General features: G+C 39.7%; 1 protein-coding gene across 3 annotated transcripts; it reads right to left on the bottom strand.

Annotated features, from left to right (window-relative positions):
• Positions 1-12,918: 12,918 nt before the first annotated feature.
• LOC112779283 (probable methyltransferase PMT3) lies at positions 12,919-18,134 on the bottom strand. Of its 3 annotated transcripts, none has more exons than XM_025823531.2 (8): positions 17,742-18,134; positions 16,321-16,723; positions 15,806-15,970; positions 15,529-15,711; positions 14,720-15,314; positions 14,134-14,246; positions 13,790-14,010; positions 12,919-13,553 (listed from the first exon to the last, which is right to left on the bottom strand). In XM_025823531.2, exons 2-8 carry the CDS (start codon positions 16,594-16,596, stop codon positions 13,232-13,234), a joined length of 1,875 nt encoding a protein of 624 aa, XP_025679316.1. In that variant the 5' UTR covers positions 16,597-16,723; positions 17,742-18,134; the 3' UTR covers positions 12,919-13,231. The 3 variants fall into 3 exon arrangements, with proteins under 3 accessions (XP_025679316.1, XP_072084000.1, XP_072083999.1); XM_072227899.1 differs by having other exon boundaries at positions 17,995-18,134; XM_072227898.1 differs by lacking the exon at positions 17,742-18,134 and adding an exon at positions 16,981-17,167.
• Positions 18,135-19,608: the final 1,474 nt, after the last annotated feature.

The raw sequence follows: 19,608 nt of genomic DNA, 5'->3' as shown, positions 1-19,608 counted from the left end.
AAATTGAAGTTTGGAGAAGCTGGCAGTGACGCACACGCGTGGACGACGCGTACGCGTGACCAGCGCATCAGACAATCGACGTGTACGCATGGATGACACGTACGCGTGACCAAGGATTTGTCCAGCGATGCGTACGCATGGGCGACACGTATGCATGACAAAGCGTCACGTGCTGCATTAAATAGAAGACGCTGGGGGCGATTTCTGAGCTGCTTTTGGCCTAGTTTCAAGCCCGAAAGTGAAGATTAGAGGCTGCAGAGTGGAGCTGAAAGGGGAATCATTCATTCACACTTTTATTCACAATTATTAAGTTTAGATGTAATTTTCTAGAGAGAGAGGCTCTCTCCTCTCTCTAGGTTTTAGGTTTCTTAGTCTTAGTTCCTCTTAATTTCAGAATTCTATCTTGATTTAATTTGATTTTCTTCTACTCTTATTTGTTTTAGCACTCTAGTTTATCCTCTTTTGTTGATTTATTTATTTTTCAATTTAGTTTATGAACTCTTCATGTTAGATTCAATTTTCTTTTTAATGCAATTTGAAGTATTTCATGTTTATTGCTTCTTTCTTCATGTGTTGTTATTGATTCCTTGCAATTGGTTGTTTAAATTTAATATTCCTTGTTACTTTTCTATGCTTTTCATGTTGTGCCCACCAAGTGTTTGATAAAATGCTTGGTAAGATTTTAAATTATATTTTTGGTATTCGTAACTTAGATTGATCAATTAGAGACTCTTGAATTATCAAAATCTCTTGTTGGTTGGTGATTGAAAGTTGCTACTTGGCTTGAGCTTCACTAACTCTAGTCTTTGATTAGGACTTGTGAACTCAAGTTGAATTGCTCACTTGACTTACCTTCAATTGTTAGGGGTTAACTAAGTGAGAGCAAAAGGCAATTACCATCACAAGTGACTATGATAATGGGAAAGGAATTTCAATTATCAATCCTTGCTAGGACTTTTCTTAATTGTTACTTTACTTCCTTGTCATTTACATTCCTTGTTCAACATTTAAAAAACCCAAAAAAAAAAGATACTTTTCCATAACCAATAGTAATATACTTCCCTACAATTCCTTGAGAGACGACCCGAGGTTTAATACTTCAGTTAATTTTATTGGGTTTGCTTTAGTGACAAACAAATTAAATTTTGATTGAGGTTTAATTGTCTGTGTAGAACTATACTTTCAACGCGTATTTTTATGAAAAATCTTTACTGGCATTTTTCCTCCATCAGTCAAGCCAAAAGGCATCACCAACCACTTATACGATCCACACCTCGTGACACACGTGGTCTTAGGCTCATCACCATTGGCAATTCTCACTTGGTGATATCCTGACCTCAAATCTAGCTTTGAGAACCACTTGGCTCTACCAAGTTGATCAAACAAATCGGCTATCAAAGGAATGGGATATTTGTTCTTGATGGTTACTTTGTTAAGTGCTCGATAGTCGATGCATAGTCTCAATGAACCATCATGCTTCTTTTGGAACAAGACTGGTGCGCCATAAGGTGCCTTCGATGGACGGATGAACCTAGCATCTAGCAAATCCTTGAGTTGCTTCTTCAACTCCTCGAGTTCTGGCGGTGCCATCCTATATGGTGTTGAGGTGGGCGGCTTTTCTCCTGACTCCAATTTAATCTTGTGGTCCACCTTCCTCCTAGGTGGTAGTTGTTTTGGCAACTCGAGAGGCATCATATCCTTATTTTCTTCAAGGACTTCCTTGATTTTGGGAGGGACGTCTTCTCTTTCGGATGTTGACTCCTCTTGTAATTGAGTCAAATATGTAATCTCTCCTTTCTTGAACCCTTTCTTGAGTTGCATAGCAGAAAGTATTGGTGGTCCGCCAACTTTAGAGACTGTAGGGACCATGCATGGAGATCATTTCTCCATGACGCATACTACGTCGTAGTATGTCATAGGTATTATATTTGCCTTCTTTTGCAAATCGAGCCCGATGACTATTTTAAAATCGTCCATGGGTGATACTAAGAAATCCACAAGGCCCTACCAAGAACCAAGAGTCATCTCAACCCCTTTTGCTACTCCCTTAAGGGGTTCACCCTTGGTATTCACGGGTTTGAACCAGCCATTCTTTTCGGTGATCTTCAACCCAAGTCTCTTTGCTTCATCAGGCATGATGAAATTGTGTGTACCACCAGTGTCGATCATAGCCATGACTGGTTTTTTATTGATAAAGGCTTTGACATACATCAAGCCTTTCTTTTCTGCAGTGCTTGCCTCTTTGCCCTTCACAACATTTATGTGTTGGATAGATCCAACACACTCAGTTACTTGAGTTTGAGCTTCTCGTTCCTCGGCGATAGATGCCAAAGTTCCTAGCTTGGGACAATCTTTCATTTGGTGTGGTCCCTTGCACATGAAGCATTCTCCTTTGGGCACGAAAGCCTTATTCTTTTCTTCCTACTCTTTCTTTGAAGAGTATTTTCCTTCCTTCTTGGTTGAGAAACTCTTCCCCTTGTCTCCCCCACCTTTAGCAAAACTAAGCTTGGAGGAAGACTTGGGTTTAGAGTCTCCCCTATGATACTCTGTGAGTGATTCGGCCACCACGATGGCCTCATCGACATCCTTAACATTCCTTCTTTGTAGTTCTTGCTTTGCCCAAGGTTGGAGTCCATCAATGAAGAAGAACAATGCATCCTCTGATGCTAAGTTGGGAATTTGAAGCGTGAGAGTAGTGAACTCCTTTACGTAGTCGCTAATCGTACTCTTATGCTTTAACTCCCTCAACTTCTTCCTTGCTTCATAAACCACATTTTCAGGAAAAAATTGTCTTTTCAACTCCCTTTTGAAATCTTTCCATGTGGCTATGTTGCAAGTACCATTTTCCATATCTAGGCACTTTTCTCTCCACCATAAAGTAGCATTCTCAGAAAGGTAGAGAGCTGCAGTGCGTACCTTTATTGCTTCTTCGGCCACCCCATGGACTTCGAAGTACCTCTCCATTTGCCATAGGAAGCTCTCCACCTCACGAGCGTCCCTTATGCCCTTGAACTCCTTTGGCTTGGGGAGATCAATCTTTGTCGTCTCCCTTATAATGGTTGGTCGAGATTTGCCTCCTCGAACCAAACTCGAACTTCCTCAAATAGCTTTAACGAATTCTCAAGCTTCTCTTCGATTTGGAGCATGCTTTCTTTGAAAGCATCTAGTTCTCCTAACACGTGAGCCTCGAGGGTCTCCTTATCATGTTCTATCATTTGGAAACACTCATCCATAGAGGATAGAACATTCTCTAATACAGAAACTCTCTCTTCTAAGAAGTTAGAGTCCTTACCTCTAGGCTCACTTGAAGAACGGACCTTCTTGCCTCCCCATTGAGAAGGAATAGCATTCCTTCCCGAAAAAGTCTAGACGGCCAGCAACTTTATTAAATTATGGCCAGTATGTAACCAGCAAAAGAAAAAATGAGCAATCTCACACCGTTGGATGAAATCTCACACCATTAAAAACATCATTGATGGCTACTTGATGGCTTCAAATCACAAAAGTTGCTGGCCCCTTAGCATTCCTCTTCCTTCCCCTTTGAGACTCAACATGCTCCATGGTGATACTAGAAGCCATACTCACAAGCGACTTGAGCTCCCTGTCAAACCTTGCTCTGATGCCAAATTGTCATGGCCTTGGACACACTCCAACACTACCGTACCGGCACTCGGACTTACTCAACATCTTGAGCTAAGACCAAATCAGCCTAACCCTCAATACTTAGCAAGAAAGCTAAGAATACAAGAGAATACAAGAGAAAGGAAGCTTTGGTGGAAGAACACTTTATTGTTCAAGTTTTTATTACAAATGATTCACACATACATAAACTCTAACTCTCACCCCCTATTTATAGCCATCCACCTCCTCAATGGATGGTTAGGATTAAATCTAATCAACGGTCCAGATTAATCATCCAAAACCTTCTTTATAAATATCTATCCTACCACAACTTTCTAAATATTTCTAGATTATTCCATACCACTCTTTATACTTCTATATACATCTACACTCTTCTAGAATACTCTATGACCTTTCAGAATTTTCTAGAACTTTCTAGGGTATTCCGGGACCTTCTAGAACATTCTAGAATGTTCCAGAACCATCTAGAACATTCTCAAACACTCTAAAAAACTATACAAATACTATTAAATTTAACCTTCTAAAATTTACCGAGACATCGAGCTTCAGTCTAGTGACGTTGAGGGAGGAGGGCGAGAGTTTACGCCTTTATGGTTGCCAAACCACGTCGTTTTTGAAAGTGAAAAATAAAAAAGCATGACGCGGTCCAAAGTCATATAAATTAGCTGGGTCCACCCAGTGACGAACCCAGAAAATTTTAAGAGTGGGGGCAAAAAAATATATATATATATATTAAATAAATTTTGTTAAATTTTATTAATTATATGGAGATATAAAAATTAGGGCAAAAAACCATATTAAGCCAGATGAAGAATGGTGTAACCAAAATACGCCAAACAGAAATTTGTTTCAGCAATAAGCCAAACGGCATATTTATATAAATCGAACCACCTAGGTTCGAACTCTATTAGCAAGTAATTCGAACCATTTCAGTTCGAACTACTAATGGAAAATTGTATATAATTCGAACCGGTTAGGTTCGAACCAGGAGAGCATGTAATTCGAACCGGTTGAGTTCGAATTATTGGGAGAGTAGTTGAGTGTAATAATTCGAACCAGGATGGTTCGAATTATGGGGAGAGAGGTTGAGTGTAGTAATTCGAACCAGGGTGGTTCGAATTACATGTAGCATGGTTCGAACCAGGTTAGTTCGAATTAGTAGGACTCAGAGCTCTATATAAACGCTGTAAACGTGATTTGCTCTCATTAGAGGGTGTAAGATGGCTAGTGAGGAGGAGAGTTTTGTTGTTTTGGTTCACCACAGAGGATCCATTAAGAGGAAAACTCGGTCCGGAGTGAAGTTCACAGATAAAAATCCTCTCTGTATTGTCGTGAATCCAACGACAAGCTATGATGAACTTGTTCGATCTGTGCTGACGAAACTTGGTCTGGAAGGTGCGAAGCGAGTTAAGAAGTTTTTCTACCGCATTCCAGTAACGATCCTGCACGATACGGTGAAGTATGATTGTCTGACGATTGGTAGTGATGAGGACCTGCAAGTCATGTTTCTATGTCGGAGGCAATTTCTGGAGGTGAGGACACCGGAATTGCTGGCAAAGCTGGTTGATGTTGTATCCAGCTCGGGGGGTTCGAACCGGAATACCACCGATGTAGCCACGGTAGCTGGTTCCAGTTCCAGGGCTGCCGTGGCCTCGACCTCCATCCCAGTGTACGAGCCAGCGGTCCAACTGGTCGCCTCCCTGTCTTTCGCTGTTGATCTGAATGACGGCGTAGGCGACGAGGTAGGATCCTTTGATATTATGCCGAACGCTTTGCATGGCGTTCCACCGGTTGGCGTCGGAGACGGAGTATTGGGTGATGCAGATGACGACGATGTCGAGCCGGATACGATTGAGGATGACAGCGGCGACGAGGTTGGAGCGTCTGGGCCTGCATTGGCGGGCGGTGGTTCTAGCTCTGGCACACAGCAATATCCACCACATTTTTCCTCGTTGGACCTAGACGCCATGAGGAATGAGATTGTTATAGGGCACGCTGTCGGATTCGGAGCTAGAGATGCGGAAGGGACTGCTGGTCTGACAGAGTTCCAGGTTGGTCAGCAATTCCAGGATAAAGATGAGGCCCTGTTAAGTGTGAAGACTTACAGCATCCGGCGAGGGGTACAGTACAAGGTCGTTGAGTCCGATCATCGCCGGTATGTGGGCAAGTGTTCCGAGTTCGGGAATGGTTGCACATGGTTGATTCGTCTGAGTCTCCGAAAGCGCAAGGACATTTGGGAGGTTAAACGTTACAACGGACCACACACTTGCCTGGCCACGTCCATCTCGAGTGACCATAGGAGTTTGGATTATCATGTGATTTCGGCCTTCATTATGCCAATGGTAAGGGCTGACGCATCCGTGAGCATCAAGGTCCTCCTGAACGCCACGGCAGCGCACTTTGGTTTTAGGTCGACTTACCGGAGGGTATGGATGGCAAAGCAGAAGGCTATTGCTCTGATCTACGGTGACTGGGATGAGTCATACAACGACATACCTAGGTGGGTGTTGGGTGTCCAGCTGACGATGCCTGGTAGTGTTGCGATCCTTAAGACGAGCCCGGTTCGAGTTGGAGGACAGGTGGACGAGTCTCAAGCGTTCTTCCATAGACTTTTCTGGACTTTCCCGCCGTGCATCGAGGCATTCCGTCATTGCAATCCGCTAGTCAGCATTGACGGCACACATCTGTACGGCAAGTATGGGGGAACGTTGCTCATAGCGATTGCACAGGACGGGAACTCCAACATTCTACCTGTCGCATTCGCACTGGTGGAGGGTGAGAATGCGGAATCCTGGACATTCTTTCTCTCGCACCTTCGACAACACGTGACCCCGCAGCCCGGTCTGCTTGTTATATCGGACAGGCACAATGGCATCAAGGCTGCGCTTGAGGCCCCTGATGGCGGTTGGTTACCACCATCTGCGTACCGGGCATTCTGCATACGACACGTAGCTGCCAACTTTGCCCTTACCTTCAAGGGCAAAGACGCTAGGAGGCTTCTAGTGAATGCGGCTTATGCGAAGACGGAGGTTGAATTTCATTACTGGTTTGATATTCTACGATCTGAAGACCCGGCGATGTGTGAGTGGGCGAACCGGATTGAATACACCTTGTGGACTCAGCATCGTGATGAGGGGCGGAGATTTGGTCACATGACGACGAACATTTCCGAGTGTGTGAACTCAATCCTGAAGGGGGTCAGAAATCTCCCTGTCGCATCCCTGGTGAAGGCGACATATGGTAGGCTGGCGGAACTCTTTGTTCGCAAGGGGAGAGAGGCTGAGGCACAGATGGGAACCGGACAACAATTCAGTCAGTATTTGGTGAAGAGTATTGAGGCCAACTTGAAGACGGCAAGATGCTTCACGGTGACGTTGTATGACCGGGATAACTCCGAGTTCACCGTAGCAGAGACCAGTCCGACTGGTTCTTTCTCCTTAGGGACTTACAGAGTTTCACTTGCCTCTCGGATATGTGACTGCGGGTACTTCCAGGCGCTTCATTTCCCGTGTCAGCACGCACTTGCGTGCTGTGCATACGCACGGGTCACATGGACCTCTTACGTTCATAGCGTGTATCAGATTAGTTCGGTGTTTAATGTGTATCGGATTAGTTTCACACCTCCCATCCCGGAGGGCTACTGGCCACCGTACGATGGTCCCACGATGATTCCAGACCCTGACAGGAGGCGTGCGAGGGAGGGTCGTCCCAGATCCACTAGGATACGGACGAATATGGACGAGGCAGATCCGAATCGGCCCAAGAGGTGCGGCCTATGTCGTCAACCCGGACACACACGACGTAATTGCCCACAGGTTGCAGGGTCGTCTCAGACAGGCCGCCATTAGTGGGCATGGTGTTAGTGTTATTGTTGTTTACATTTAACCTTTCCTTTTAATCGCAACGTTTGAGGCTGTATGTAACTGGTTTAACGGTTTATATTGTACTTTGATTTCTGCGAGTAGTAACGAATATGTTTTCTTTCATATTGAGTGCTGTTACAAGGAACATTGACGCATAATTCAATAATTAAAACTAAAGACTACAATGTTTAACCATACATAGATTATACATACTTAATGTCCCACAGCACAAATAAGAATTAACATAGGGCATCTGTCTATAACATAATAACAAAAGTACATATCACTGTCATACATGATTGAACCTTAGCGAACAAAACAAATGAAACCTGAGTCATCTGAACAAATGCGAACCAGTCCCACAGCGCCGGGCTACCCGTGCCCTCTGACCTCGGCGGATAAACGGCTCCTCATCCTCGATGTCATCCCCATCCTCCTGCGGGGCAGGCTGTGCAGGTGGTGCAACACGCAGAGGTGCCGCCGATGCTCCTGCGACAGACTCTGGTGTAGCGGTGAAGGCAGAGGGAGGGGTACCTCCGAGACAGAACTGGTGACCAACGGCTGAGGATGGAGGCTCGTTCAGATCAACATCTAACGGCGCCTGTGTGCCTGAGGTCTGTCCACCACTGCGGGGGGTCACGTCCCCCTGCATGATGGCGGTGATCTCCTCTAGGAAGCGTGGACTGCCGAAGTCCCCAACAAGCGTGTCTGACCCAATAAAGTCTACCCATTGTGATCCCGGTATGCGCCAAGGTGTACCACCCTGCTCAGGCTGATCATCCGCTGGCACACCAACGAAGTACTGTCCAAGAGGGCCCGATCCAAGTCCAGCGTCACCAGTGTCAGCCCCGTCACCGAGCCCTATACCATACCACTCACCTCCATGACCGCCATCGTGTGTGCTAGTACCACCAGCTGCAACACCCCCTGAACCTCCTCCGCCATCGTGGCCATGCTGATCGTCATCGTCGTCCCCATGGTGATCACCCCTCCTCGCCCTATGGCCCGGGACTCGTCGTCCGCCTCTAGCGGGACTGGCGTCGTCATCATCGTCCATAGCATGATCCGGCCACCTCCACTCACGCTGGCTCCTCCGTGTCCCGACACCCATCCTCCTCTCAACCCTGCGCCTGTCAGGCACGTCCTCCGAAGGATCCATGTCTGGCACTCGTCCCGGACCCCGCTGTGAGGCCTCAATTGGTATAGGAACTGCTCTCGGATCCCCCAGCTGAGTGTCCGCGGCCAAGAACCTCTTCCCATGCTGACTCCACCACTGAAGGAACTCATGAGACGGTCCGGGGTCGGCAACAACGTCGAACCTCAGTACACTCTCCTGACGAGAGTCCCAGTATGCATGCCACTTCCCCATGGTAGATGGGAACCATCGATCACCGCCTCTCCCGTCCTTGGACATCAGAAAGTCGATGTTCAGGGCGGGACGTGGAGGGGCCTGTACCCCTCCAAACTGCGGAAGAACACGATCTATCTGATGCCACTCTATGACAGCAAAGTATATCAGCGCGGTCACCGAGCGCCATACCGCCATGTGCCGAGGCTCCAAAACCTCCGGATGCAACACCTGAAGTACGTCGGGGCTACTGTACGGCATCCATATAAACTGCACAAGGAACCCACCCTTATCAGGGCAACTGTACGACCCAAGTCGAAAAAATTTGATTTCAAAAGCATCACTTGTTAAGTAGCATACTAACCTCCCTGGACTGTAACCGATCTATCCTAAGCCTCCACATCTCCACTCTCGGACCCTTCTCGCTCCCGGAAGGGTTGTAACCAGCCCATCTGCACCATACACATGTGTTACATATACTAATATACGTGTTTAGATTATACAATATAGTATTAACATACACGCAGCTCTGTAACTCATATTGAAAAAGAGTAGGCCTAGTATAGTACCTCGAGGCCAACGGCCAGCTGAACGTCTCATATCCTGCAGGCCTAAACTAAGGAAAGCGCCAAAAGATCCAAGACTGAAGTAGCTGAAGCGGGCCCGCTAACTTCACAACATGTCTGTTCGCCACTCTGCACATGCACCGTTACAACCAGGCCAGTGCTGCTGAACCCCAGCTGTACGTACCCAGCTCCTCCAGCCTCGCTACATACGGAATCCATCTGATGTGAATCCGGTTCCCAGACTTGTCCGCAAACAGCTGCGTGCCCAACAACATCATGATGTACGCACGGGCATATCGGCGAACAGTGTCATCATCTGCATCCTCAGGGCACTCACCAAAGGTCTCCTGAAACCAGCTGCAGTTCACTGCGTACTTCTGAACCTGACTGGGAGGAGGTATAACTCCGAGCAACTCCTGGAACCAGACCCAGGGTGGACGGGCGCCCTCGATGTATATATGGAACTCTGACAGGCACCCGCTCACGTAACGGCCGTCCACTGGCAAACCCAGCTGGTATGCCACGTCCTGGAGTGTGATCGTGCACTCTCCGAACGGCATATGAAACGTGTGCGTCTCGGGACGCCATCTCTCCACGAATGCACTGACGAGGGCCTCGTCTAGCCGGAACCACCTGTCGTTCAGCCTTGCAAGATGGTATAGCCCTGCCATCTGCAAGTATGGAACGTATCTGTCATCAAGACGCATGCCCTGCTGCCGCCGCATGCTCCTAATGCATCGCTGGGGCTGCGCATGAAAAGAACGGCATACTTAGAAAGATAACTAAACCGGTTTACATAAATCGCTTTACATAAACCATTTTGCTAAATTAAACAGCATAACATTACATGAAAGATAACTAACTAGAAAACAAACCAATAAACCGGAACCTTAAACCGCTAACATATACCACCTTAACGAGATCCATTAACAAGAAACAAATTAACTAAACCGGTTTACATAAACCACCTATCGTAAAACAACTACTCTAAACCACTAACATAAACCGCTTGCATAAACCACTCACAAAAACCGCTAACATAAACAACTAACATAAACTACTAGCAAAAACCACTAACTTAAACCACTAACAAAAACCACTACCCTAAACCACCAATCGAAACCACTAACATAAACCACTAACTTAAACCGCTAACTTAAACCACTATTATAAACCACCTACATAATCCCCTCACCTAAACCACCTACATAAACAACTAACATAAAGTACCGTCTAACCAAGATGCAAAACCACTAAGGCACAATTAACGCTAGAATCAAAAATATTTCCGTACTAACCTCGTCGTTGATGACCCCGGCTATATGAGCGACTCCGTCCAACCGATATAACCGTGACGGATCGTCCCCCATCAGCAGAGTAGTCCGATCAGGTCTTCCTCGAAGAAAATCTGGGTCGTTTTCTCTGAGATTTTGTGGGGTAGGGGTTTAGAATAATAGTTCGAATGAGGGTGATTCGAACTCCTTATATAGCTGAATCACCCATAATTCGAACCAGCTTGGTTCGAATTATGAAGGAGCGCCCCAAGTGTAATTCGAACCAGCTTGGTTCGAATTACTAACGTTGCACAATTCTAAGTAGTTCGAACCACCTTGGTTCGATTTAATAGGGAATTGAGTTCGAACCACTTTGGTTCGAATTACTAGGGAACGGAGTTCGAACCATGTTGGTTCGATTTACACTCAAACTATCATTTAACCTAATTCGAACCAATCAAGTTCGAATTACTAACGTTTGGAGTTCGAACCACCATAGTTCGAATTACATAAAGATGGCCCTTGGCTTATTGCGGATTGGATTTTCATTTTGGCGTATTTAGGTTACACCATTCTTCATCTGGCTTATAATGGTTTTTTGCCCTAAAAATTAAAAAGAGTTAGAACACTTTTATTCTTAAAATACTATTCATTATATATAATTTATAAAAAAATATTTTTTTCATTTCTAAAATTTAAAATTAAAATATTTTAATTAAATTATAGATAACTTATTATCCTAACTAATCTTTTTTATACATATTTAATAATAAAAGACTAAATTAACTGATATATTAGCGCCTAATGATACATTAGTATTTATAATTTGAAATTAGAATTATATATAAATACTAGAAAAGTTAAATCTTTATATGAAAAGTATGTTTATATAAAATAATAAAAACATAATTTACAATTTTTTTATTTCTTTTTAAAATAATTAAATTTTTTATATATTTTTTAATTTAATTTTGATATAATGTTAGATAAAAAATTTTATGTATCTGTTTAATTATATATTGTAATTAAAATATTTTTTATCATTATTTTTAAAAATAAAAAATATATTCTAAATTAGTAAATTAATCAGTTCATTTTAAAATTTTATATGCAATATAGGTACATATAATAGAACAAAAGATAAAAAGTAAGTAATAAGGATGAATAAATCGAGAATAAAATAAATATATAAAATCACGAAAAAAATATTAGATTAATACCTAAACTATAATTGTTTGAATTAAAAATTTCAATTGAAAATATCAAAAAAAAAAATAATGAAATTGAAAGATACATAGAGTCATGGAGAGCTATATAAAAAAATTGGAGAATTTAAAATTTATTTTTTGATGAAGAGAAGATGACCATTAGATAAATAATAGAAAAAGAAGGTTGAAAATATAAAAATAAGAAGAGGGTTTAAGAGAATAAAGAATTGACGGTACAATAATTAAATTTAATTAAGTTAAATAATAGTCAAAATGATAAAAAAATAAAAAAAATAAATTTAAAACTTTAACTAATTAAATTTATTTTATTTATAATGGGGTCATTTAAAATTTGAAGTGTGAACATATTATATATAACTATATTTTTTAAAATAAAAATTAAAAACATCAATATAACTATATTTTTTAAAATAAAAATTAAAAACATCATGCCCCTGATTGGTATGCTTGGGTCCGTTCCTGAGTCCACCAGGTCTAATAACCATGGATCTACTATTGTTATAAAAAAATCGATTTTATTTTAATTTATTAAAAAATTAAAAAATAATTGATTTAATTATACATCCAATAATGATTTAATTATACATCTTAACACGTAAGCGGAGTATTCGCCTTAATATAAATCTTTTCTTTCAGTATAATCGCAATCCCAAAAAGATAACATCATTCTCGAGTCTGTCTCTTAGAACATCAAAAATTTAAGTTTTAACTATGTACCAGTACAACACAAAACTTGATAATTTGACTCAATATTATTACAGTACATATTACACTGACTCACTTTTATCTGTAAAATTATTTCGAAAGAAACTTTAGTGTTCCAAAAACACTACAGCTATCAACCTAATCAACAATTAATATCTCCTAAGGTTTAGTTAAAAACTTAAAACTGACATAAAAACAAGCTAAGAAAACCCACAAACACAAGAATGCAAAACCTGAAAACAGAAGAAATTCTAACAAGAGTATATACAGATACACACATTAACATAGAAGTGACAATAAAATCTTAACTTCTCATCATTAAATCTACGATGTCTTCATTATTAAGGTAGCTTACACAATACCCAAATGCAGGCAAAAATATTGAATGAGCCTGTAACATGATGCAATTGGTGTCCTATGTCTTAGTGACATGAATCATTATAGAATATAAATGTGAATCAAACAGAAGAAAAATTAGAACAAAACAATGTAAAACACATTCTTTAGTGCTACAAAATGAACATTGTTCACTGCTTCACCGCTTTGGGGGCATGCTTTTGATCCCAGAATATATACGTAAGAAATTGAACCTTTTTTTAGCTTCCTATTCTGTATCCCTAAAGCTTTCGCTGGTCAGCCACAATTTCTTCTGGACGATAAAAACAACCTCGTCGCTGTCCTGGTCAGAGTCGGAACTGGAATCTGCAGTTGCCACTGCTTCCCAGTGCAATGCGGTTAGGTACTTCTTTACAAAGTCGATCACCGGTTGTTTATCACGTATGATTATGTAACCGGATGGTCTGAGGATACGATCAATCTCAATCAACAGATCCTCCTGGCTGCAATCTTTCTTTTCTAGGTCGGAGAAGACAGTCCATGCATGGAGTAAATCATAGGTTCGAGGGTACGTTGAAAATGCTTCACACCTGTTAGGATATGACACATGAAAATCTGATCAAATCTAATCTTTCATGAACTGGAGGAACAAACAACATAAAAGATTAAATCAATCTGGATTGAAATAATGCTTTTTTTTTATCAAATCCAGAATTCCAGACGTCAATCAAATCAGTTCATAAAAAAAGGATGCCTTGAATGTGTCGAACAATATCAAAGAAGTGATAACTAAATATTTAAATTTCAGGTGAAAGAGCTTCAATACCAATCATGGGTAGTGCCTATGAGGCCTCTATCATAGACGAGCTTGAGTGTGTTTAATCCATCTTTGGGTACAACGTTCATCACCCAAACATTCTTATCTCTAAGAGCAGCTCCAAATGAACCCATGTGTGCTTTCATATCCATTATGTTCCTCAGTGTGTTTGATTTGATTTTAGGATTCAAGAGATTCCAGTATTTCTCTACTCTCCTTTTCCAAAGTTCCTGTACCACATGACAAAATTTAACCCAACAGTTTGTTTATTAAGCTTATGAATTGCGCAGTATACAACGAATGAATAAATATCACAATCATCATGAAGCGGAAAAATTGTAATTTTCAATTACCGTGTCCTTTTCAAACATATCACTTGAATAGCCAAAGTCAGCTAGTCTAGGAGGAGGACTAGTCAATCTTGCAGGCCATGGAGCTAATCCACTACCTTTAACTCTGTTGTCATCTGATAAAGGAAATAAAAATATTCTTTAATTAAAAATTAAACAAATCAAAAATAAAATTTTAAGCAAAATTTTAGCAACTTGGTGCGCAGGTGACATGAATTTGAAGCAAATTAGGGAGCTTCTACAACTAATCAGTAGTGTAAATGCAACACACAGGCCTATATCAAACAAGTTTCATACTCAAATACTCGACCACACTCAGTTCAAAAGCAGTTTTCTAAGAGGTATTCCTTTGCAAAGAATGCAATATTCAGTTCTAAGGCCAATTCAATGTAACTTGGAGAGACACATACTACATAACGAAGCAGATATTATAGGGAAATAACTCTTCGTGCTGGAACGGATAGTAGAAACCATAGAATAAAAATACAATGCATGCCACTAAGGAAGCAGGCATAAAATAGCTCCAAAAAGAATCACCAAAGTCAGATAATGCAAAAACCATAACTAACATTGAGAAAAGGGTACTCACGATCACTGTAAGGTGTTATACAAGCTTCCATATTTACTCCCCACACAGCATCTGGGTCACTATCAGACTGACAAAGAGGGGGGCGGGTACCAGGCTCTCTTTCCATATAGCAATCGTTTGTCAAAGGTTTCTGCCAAATGACAGTTTGGTTCCTTTTTGCAGCTATTCTCCAACACATGCGTCCCACAAGGTCACTCATTTCTCTCCATATCCTTAGATCCTCTTCATCCTGTGCATATGCTTCTGGAGATGAGTATGCAAAATAACCTCCTGGCCTCAACAATCGATCTAGTTCAAGTAGTAGTATTCCATCTCTTTGAAGCCAATCAATTCGACAACGAGAACAATGAGCAAGTTCAAAAGATCTGCTTGGGTAAGGGAGTCTCTTGGTTCCCAGGACACCCAAATATGCAGGAATTCCTCTTTCTAAGGCAAACTGGATTTGATTTTGATGCACATCATTTGGTGCCAAGGACATTGCAATGATATCAGATGAAAGGAGGTAAGCTCCAAAACTAGCAACACCACAGCCAACATCAAGCACTGTCCGCAACCTTCCTTCGTTGTTTAGATTATTGTTTGAAAAGTTGAGCATCTGGCAATGCAAAATAGAATGTAAGATTATAATTTCTCCATGAAATCATAGCAAATCTTCATATAGGGATACTCTGAGCCATTTAATAAAAATAAAGATCTAGAAAGATAGACACATAATACTAAAATCCTATGGTATTCCAAATACTAAAAACAAAATACATAATTGCATCTATTTTTTTAGCAAACACTAGTAGAGTCAGACTTAGCCTCACATTAGCAATCGATGCAATGTACTTATCAGCACCGTAATGAAAATGAGTTCCTCCTCCAGGAAAGTTTATCTTTTCACCTTTGACAACCATCCAATTCTGATCAGACTTCTCATGTGCAAGGTGAGTATGTGGGATATTTGCTTTCCACACCTCATCTCTGCTTTGTGGCCACTTAATAGGGATCTGCAGCATCAGAGAAACAATCAATGTTACTAAAATCAGATAAATGTACACAAGGATATGCTGAGGATCACATCTATGCTCAATGGATTTTCACCTTGTATCCAGGTGGAGGGGGAATCAAGCAATTGTACCGCCTTTCAGCAGGAGGGCAATGTCTTTCATAGTGTTCCATCACAGACAGATCCAGCTTCATCCTCATTTGATAGATAAGATGTCTATCTAAGCAAGGAATCAACTCAGAATGGCGATCATCACAGACCTTCAGAGAGAGAAACATCAGAAACACAATGAGAATGATGATAAGCCAACAGTATAACTACATTGGACTTTTCTGTGGGTTGTGTCGGTCCACTTATTTATGTTATTACGAATTATTTTCATTATCCAACTAAGAATCTATTGTTACTTGAATGGAATACTTTTTCTTCAACTTCATACTAAATGTAAATAAGCTCTATAACTGGACTCAAGGTTGGAAAATTAATTTGGAACAAAAGGAATATACCCAAGTTCATAATTATTGAATACAAAAAGACGGACTGGTTAAAGGATGTTTTGGGAAGAATCTGTGTGAATATAATCTATATCTAAACTTATAAATCAACTTACAGGGAAACTCTTGGGTATTATATCATCTTCCACATCTCCCTTCCCTAAATTCGATGAAGATTCATCTTGCTTGCTATCAGTGTCATCATCCGAACCCAAATATGATGACCCAAGTCGTTTCAACGATTTTCCATAGTCAAGAGTGGATGAACCACCATTTTGAGAGCCAAAGATGGATCCACCAAAGACATACAGGAAACCAAGAAAGATTGCCACAACACAAATGGAAGCAATTAAACGCTTCTTCGGTGATCCATCAGCTCTTCCCCTCGACATTTATTAGTTGAAAGTAACACCAATCCAAATTGCAACTCTTTAAGTGGCAACTCTAATACTTCAAATTTGAATCACAATTCATAAATCATAAACAGATTCTTCACACCAGGCCAACTTAGTGATCAACCTGCAAATAGCAAAAGGAACAGAAGTCAACAAAATAATTACAGGAAGAATTCATTACAGTGCTATGTTTTGAAATTTGATCAAATGATAGAGCTCAAAAGAATCAATACTATGCAATCACAAAAGCAGAACATTACAATACAAAGTTTAAACTAAGGCAATGAAAAACCGATCCAAATATATCAACCAATTTCAAGCTTTTTAATGATGAGACATAGAGAAGAGATCCACGTGTAGAAACAAAGTTAAAACTTTTACATCTCTGGATGCAAAGTTCAATAGATGATATCAGGGCAACCAATCACTAAAGCAAGCTTTATGATAGACTACGTATATTCACAAATTAATAGAAGGATAATATAACAAGTAATCTAGCACACACAACCCTTTAGTGTAACTCAAGTCATTGCAATTTAGTCCAATAAAAATATAAAAGGTATAACTCAAAAAACAAAATTCACATAATCACACATAGTTTTCAAGCCAATTCTTTTCCATAATTGAGGAAACAATAAGATAATGAAAGAAAGCAACAATGGCAATTATGCTAGCCAAGTAGCCATACAGCAAAGTCACAGCAAATCAGTGAAAGTGATGGATCCAAAGATTAAAACCAATGATCCAAATTCACAAGCAAAAAAAAAAAAATCTTTTGCAGAGAAAAACCAGATCAAGGAAGCTTCCACGGATTTAAATCCAAAACAGTAATAACTAATCACCTTAAATGACAAGCAAGTACTTAATAGAAAGCATATATGTAATCAAACAAAACTCCCAGATCTAACGCAATGGAAAAAAAAAAAACACAACGTAAGCATTAAAAGAAAGTGTAACCATTACTACTACCACTACTCATTAATAGCAACGAATAAAAAAAACAAAGCTTGGCTGCATTCAATACACATATTATTAGCAACTACCAAATCAAACACAGCCATGTAGAGATAACATATTAACATTCCAGATCCATCATAAAAAGGAAGTAAGGAATTCGCGAAAAACAAACAAAAGAAGCTTACTGGGCTAGATCAAAACCCAATTGGGTGCCAGAGGATAATATCAAAATCCCAGCTTTGCGATGATGTATATATGTGTATGCAGATCAGATCTCAGAGAGCAATTGATTGTTTTGTAATAAATAAATAAATATTGGGAAAGTGATGACAGTGTGTGTTTGCGTGTGTGACAGTGGATGTGGTGTTACTGCCAAGGGGGTATGTGTTAGTGAGAGAGAGTTGTTATAAAGAAAGGTGCGAAGTGTGGTGTCCCTACCTCTGACCTATGAAGAAAGTGTTGTTGGTAACAGTTTACAGCGTGCCGACGGATTGACCTCTCAAGCACTACACTTACACTTCTTCCCAGACCGGAAAACAAAACCAAAAATGGATACAAATTTTCGGTATTAAGGATACAAATTTTAATGGAATTTCGAGAGTTAATATTTAAAATAATTCTTAAAATGTGTTTCTAGTAGAACCGAATCAGTGATTGAACCGATCAGATTACTAGATTATTGGGTCATTGGTTCAACTGGTGGATTACTAGTTAAACCGATTGACCCGGTTCTATGTAAATAAAAAACAAAACATAGTCAAAAATTTAAAATACATATTTTCACTAACATTTTAAAAATATCTAGCTATTTTAAAACAATATAAAACATGAACAATAAGTATTTTGTTAATTTTACTCTATCATAAATATTTTTATTTTGTTTTTATATTAAAATAACTATTATTTTCGAATTTCAATAATTTATTAATTAGTTTATATCTATTATACTATTACATACTACAAGTATTTATTGAAAAATAATATTAATAGATATTATATAATTATAAAAAAATAAGTGAGTTTATAATTATTGTTAAATAAAAATATAATTAATTTAAGATTGAATGAGTTTATAACTAAAATTAAAATAAATTAAATAGAAATAAATTATTTGTTGAAATATATATATATATATATATATATATATATATATATATATATATATATATATATATATATATATATATATATATTAATTTGCATATATATTAATAACAAGCTTAATAGCATGGTGGTTGTGAGTATCATTTTTCTCCATGATGGGGTTCGAATCCCATCTTTCACATTTTGGAGAAATTTTGATACTCAAGCGGTTCGGTCGAATCGGTCCTATCGAATTTGATCGGTTCACTCCGGATTTGACCAATTCGCACTGGTTCGTTGTCTTATGCGGTCAGATCATCGAGCCGGACCAATCTAGGATTCGGTTCACTAATTTTTCGGTCGAACCGGCCGATCCGGTCCGATTTTAATAACAATGGTTTTCAACTTATTTAATCTTTAAATTTTCAATTGATTTAAATTATATTTTAAAATTTTAATCGTGTCTTTAAGTTATTTTTTCGTCAATTTTTGTCATCGAAAAACTGACATGCACATTTAATTAACACTTGGTAAAAATAAAACGACGTCGTTTTAAGATTCGCGCCTAAATTAAACCGAAACAACATCATATGATACTAAAAGGGTTAAAGTAAACCCCAAATTACTGTTTTCTTGTTAAAGTAACCTCAATTAATACTTCTTCTTTTTCTTCATTCTCTCGTAGATACTAGACTCGGAAAGAACTAATAGTGTTTCAATAGGCCAACTTAAAAGCTTTTCATACTTGTTTCGTTTGCCTGTAGTGAAGAAGAAGACATTGCCAACCAACATTTGTTCAAAAAAAAGGTCTGATATGGACATAAACAAATCATCACTAATCATAACTTTAATAGACGCAAGAAATATTATCTATAGTGATGTAGCTGCTTAGTTTGGTTTGGTTAGAGACTATGTGGAGACTCTACTTAAGAGTAATCCAGACTCAATTGGGAAGATTGGTAAATGTCT

Source organism: Arachis hypogaea, chromosome 19 (genome assembly GCF_003086295.3).
Source record: "Arachis hypogaea cultivar Tifrunner chromosome 19, arahy.Tifrunner.gnm2.J5K5, whole genome shotgun sequence".
In the NCBI taxonomy this organism is placed as follows: domain Eukaryota; kingdom Viridiplantae; phylum Streptophyta; class Magnoliopsida; order Fabales; family Fabaceae; genus Arachis; species Arachis hypogaea.
The sequence above is the reverse complement of the archived record's forward strand: the minus strand, read 5'-3'. Positions and strand labels throughout refer to the sequence as shown.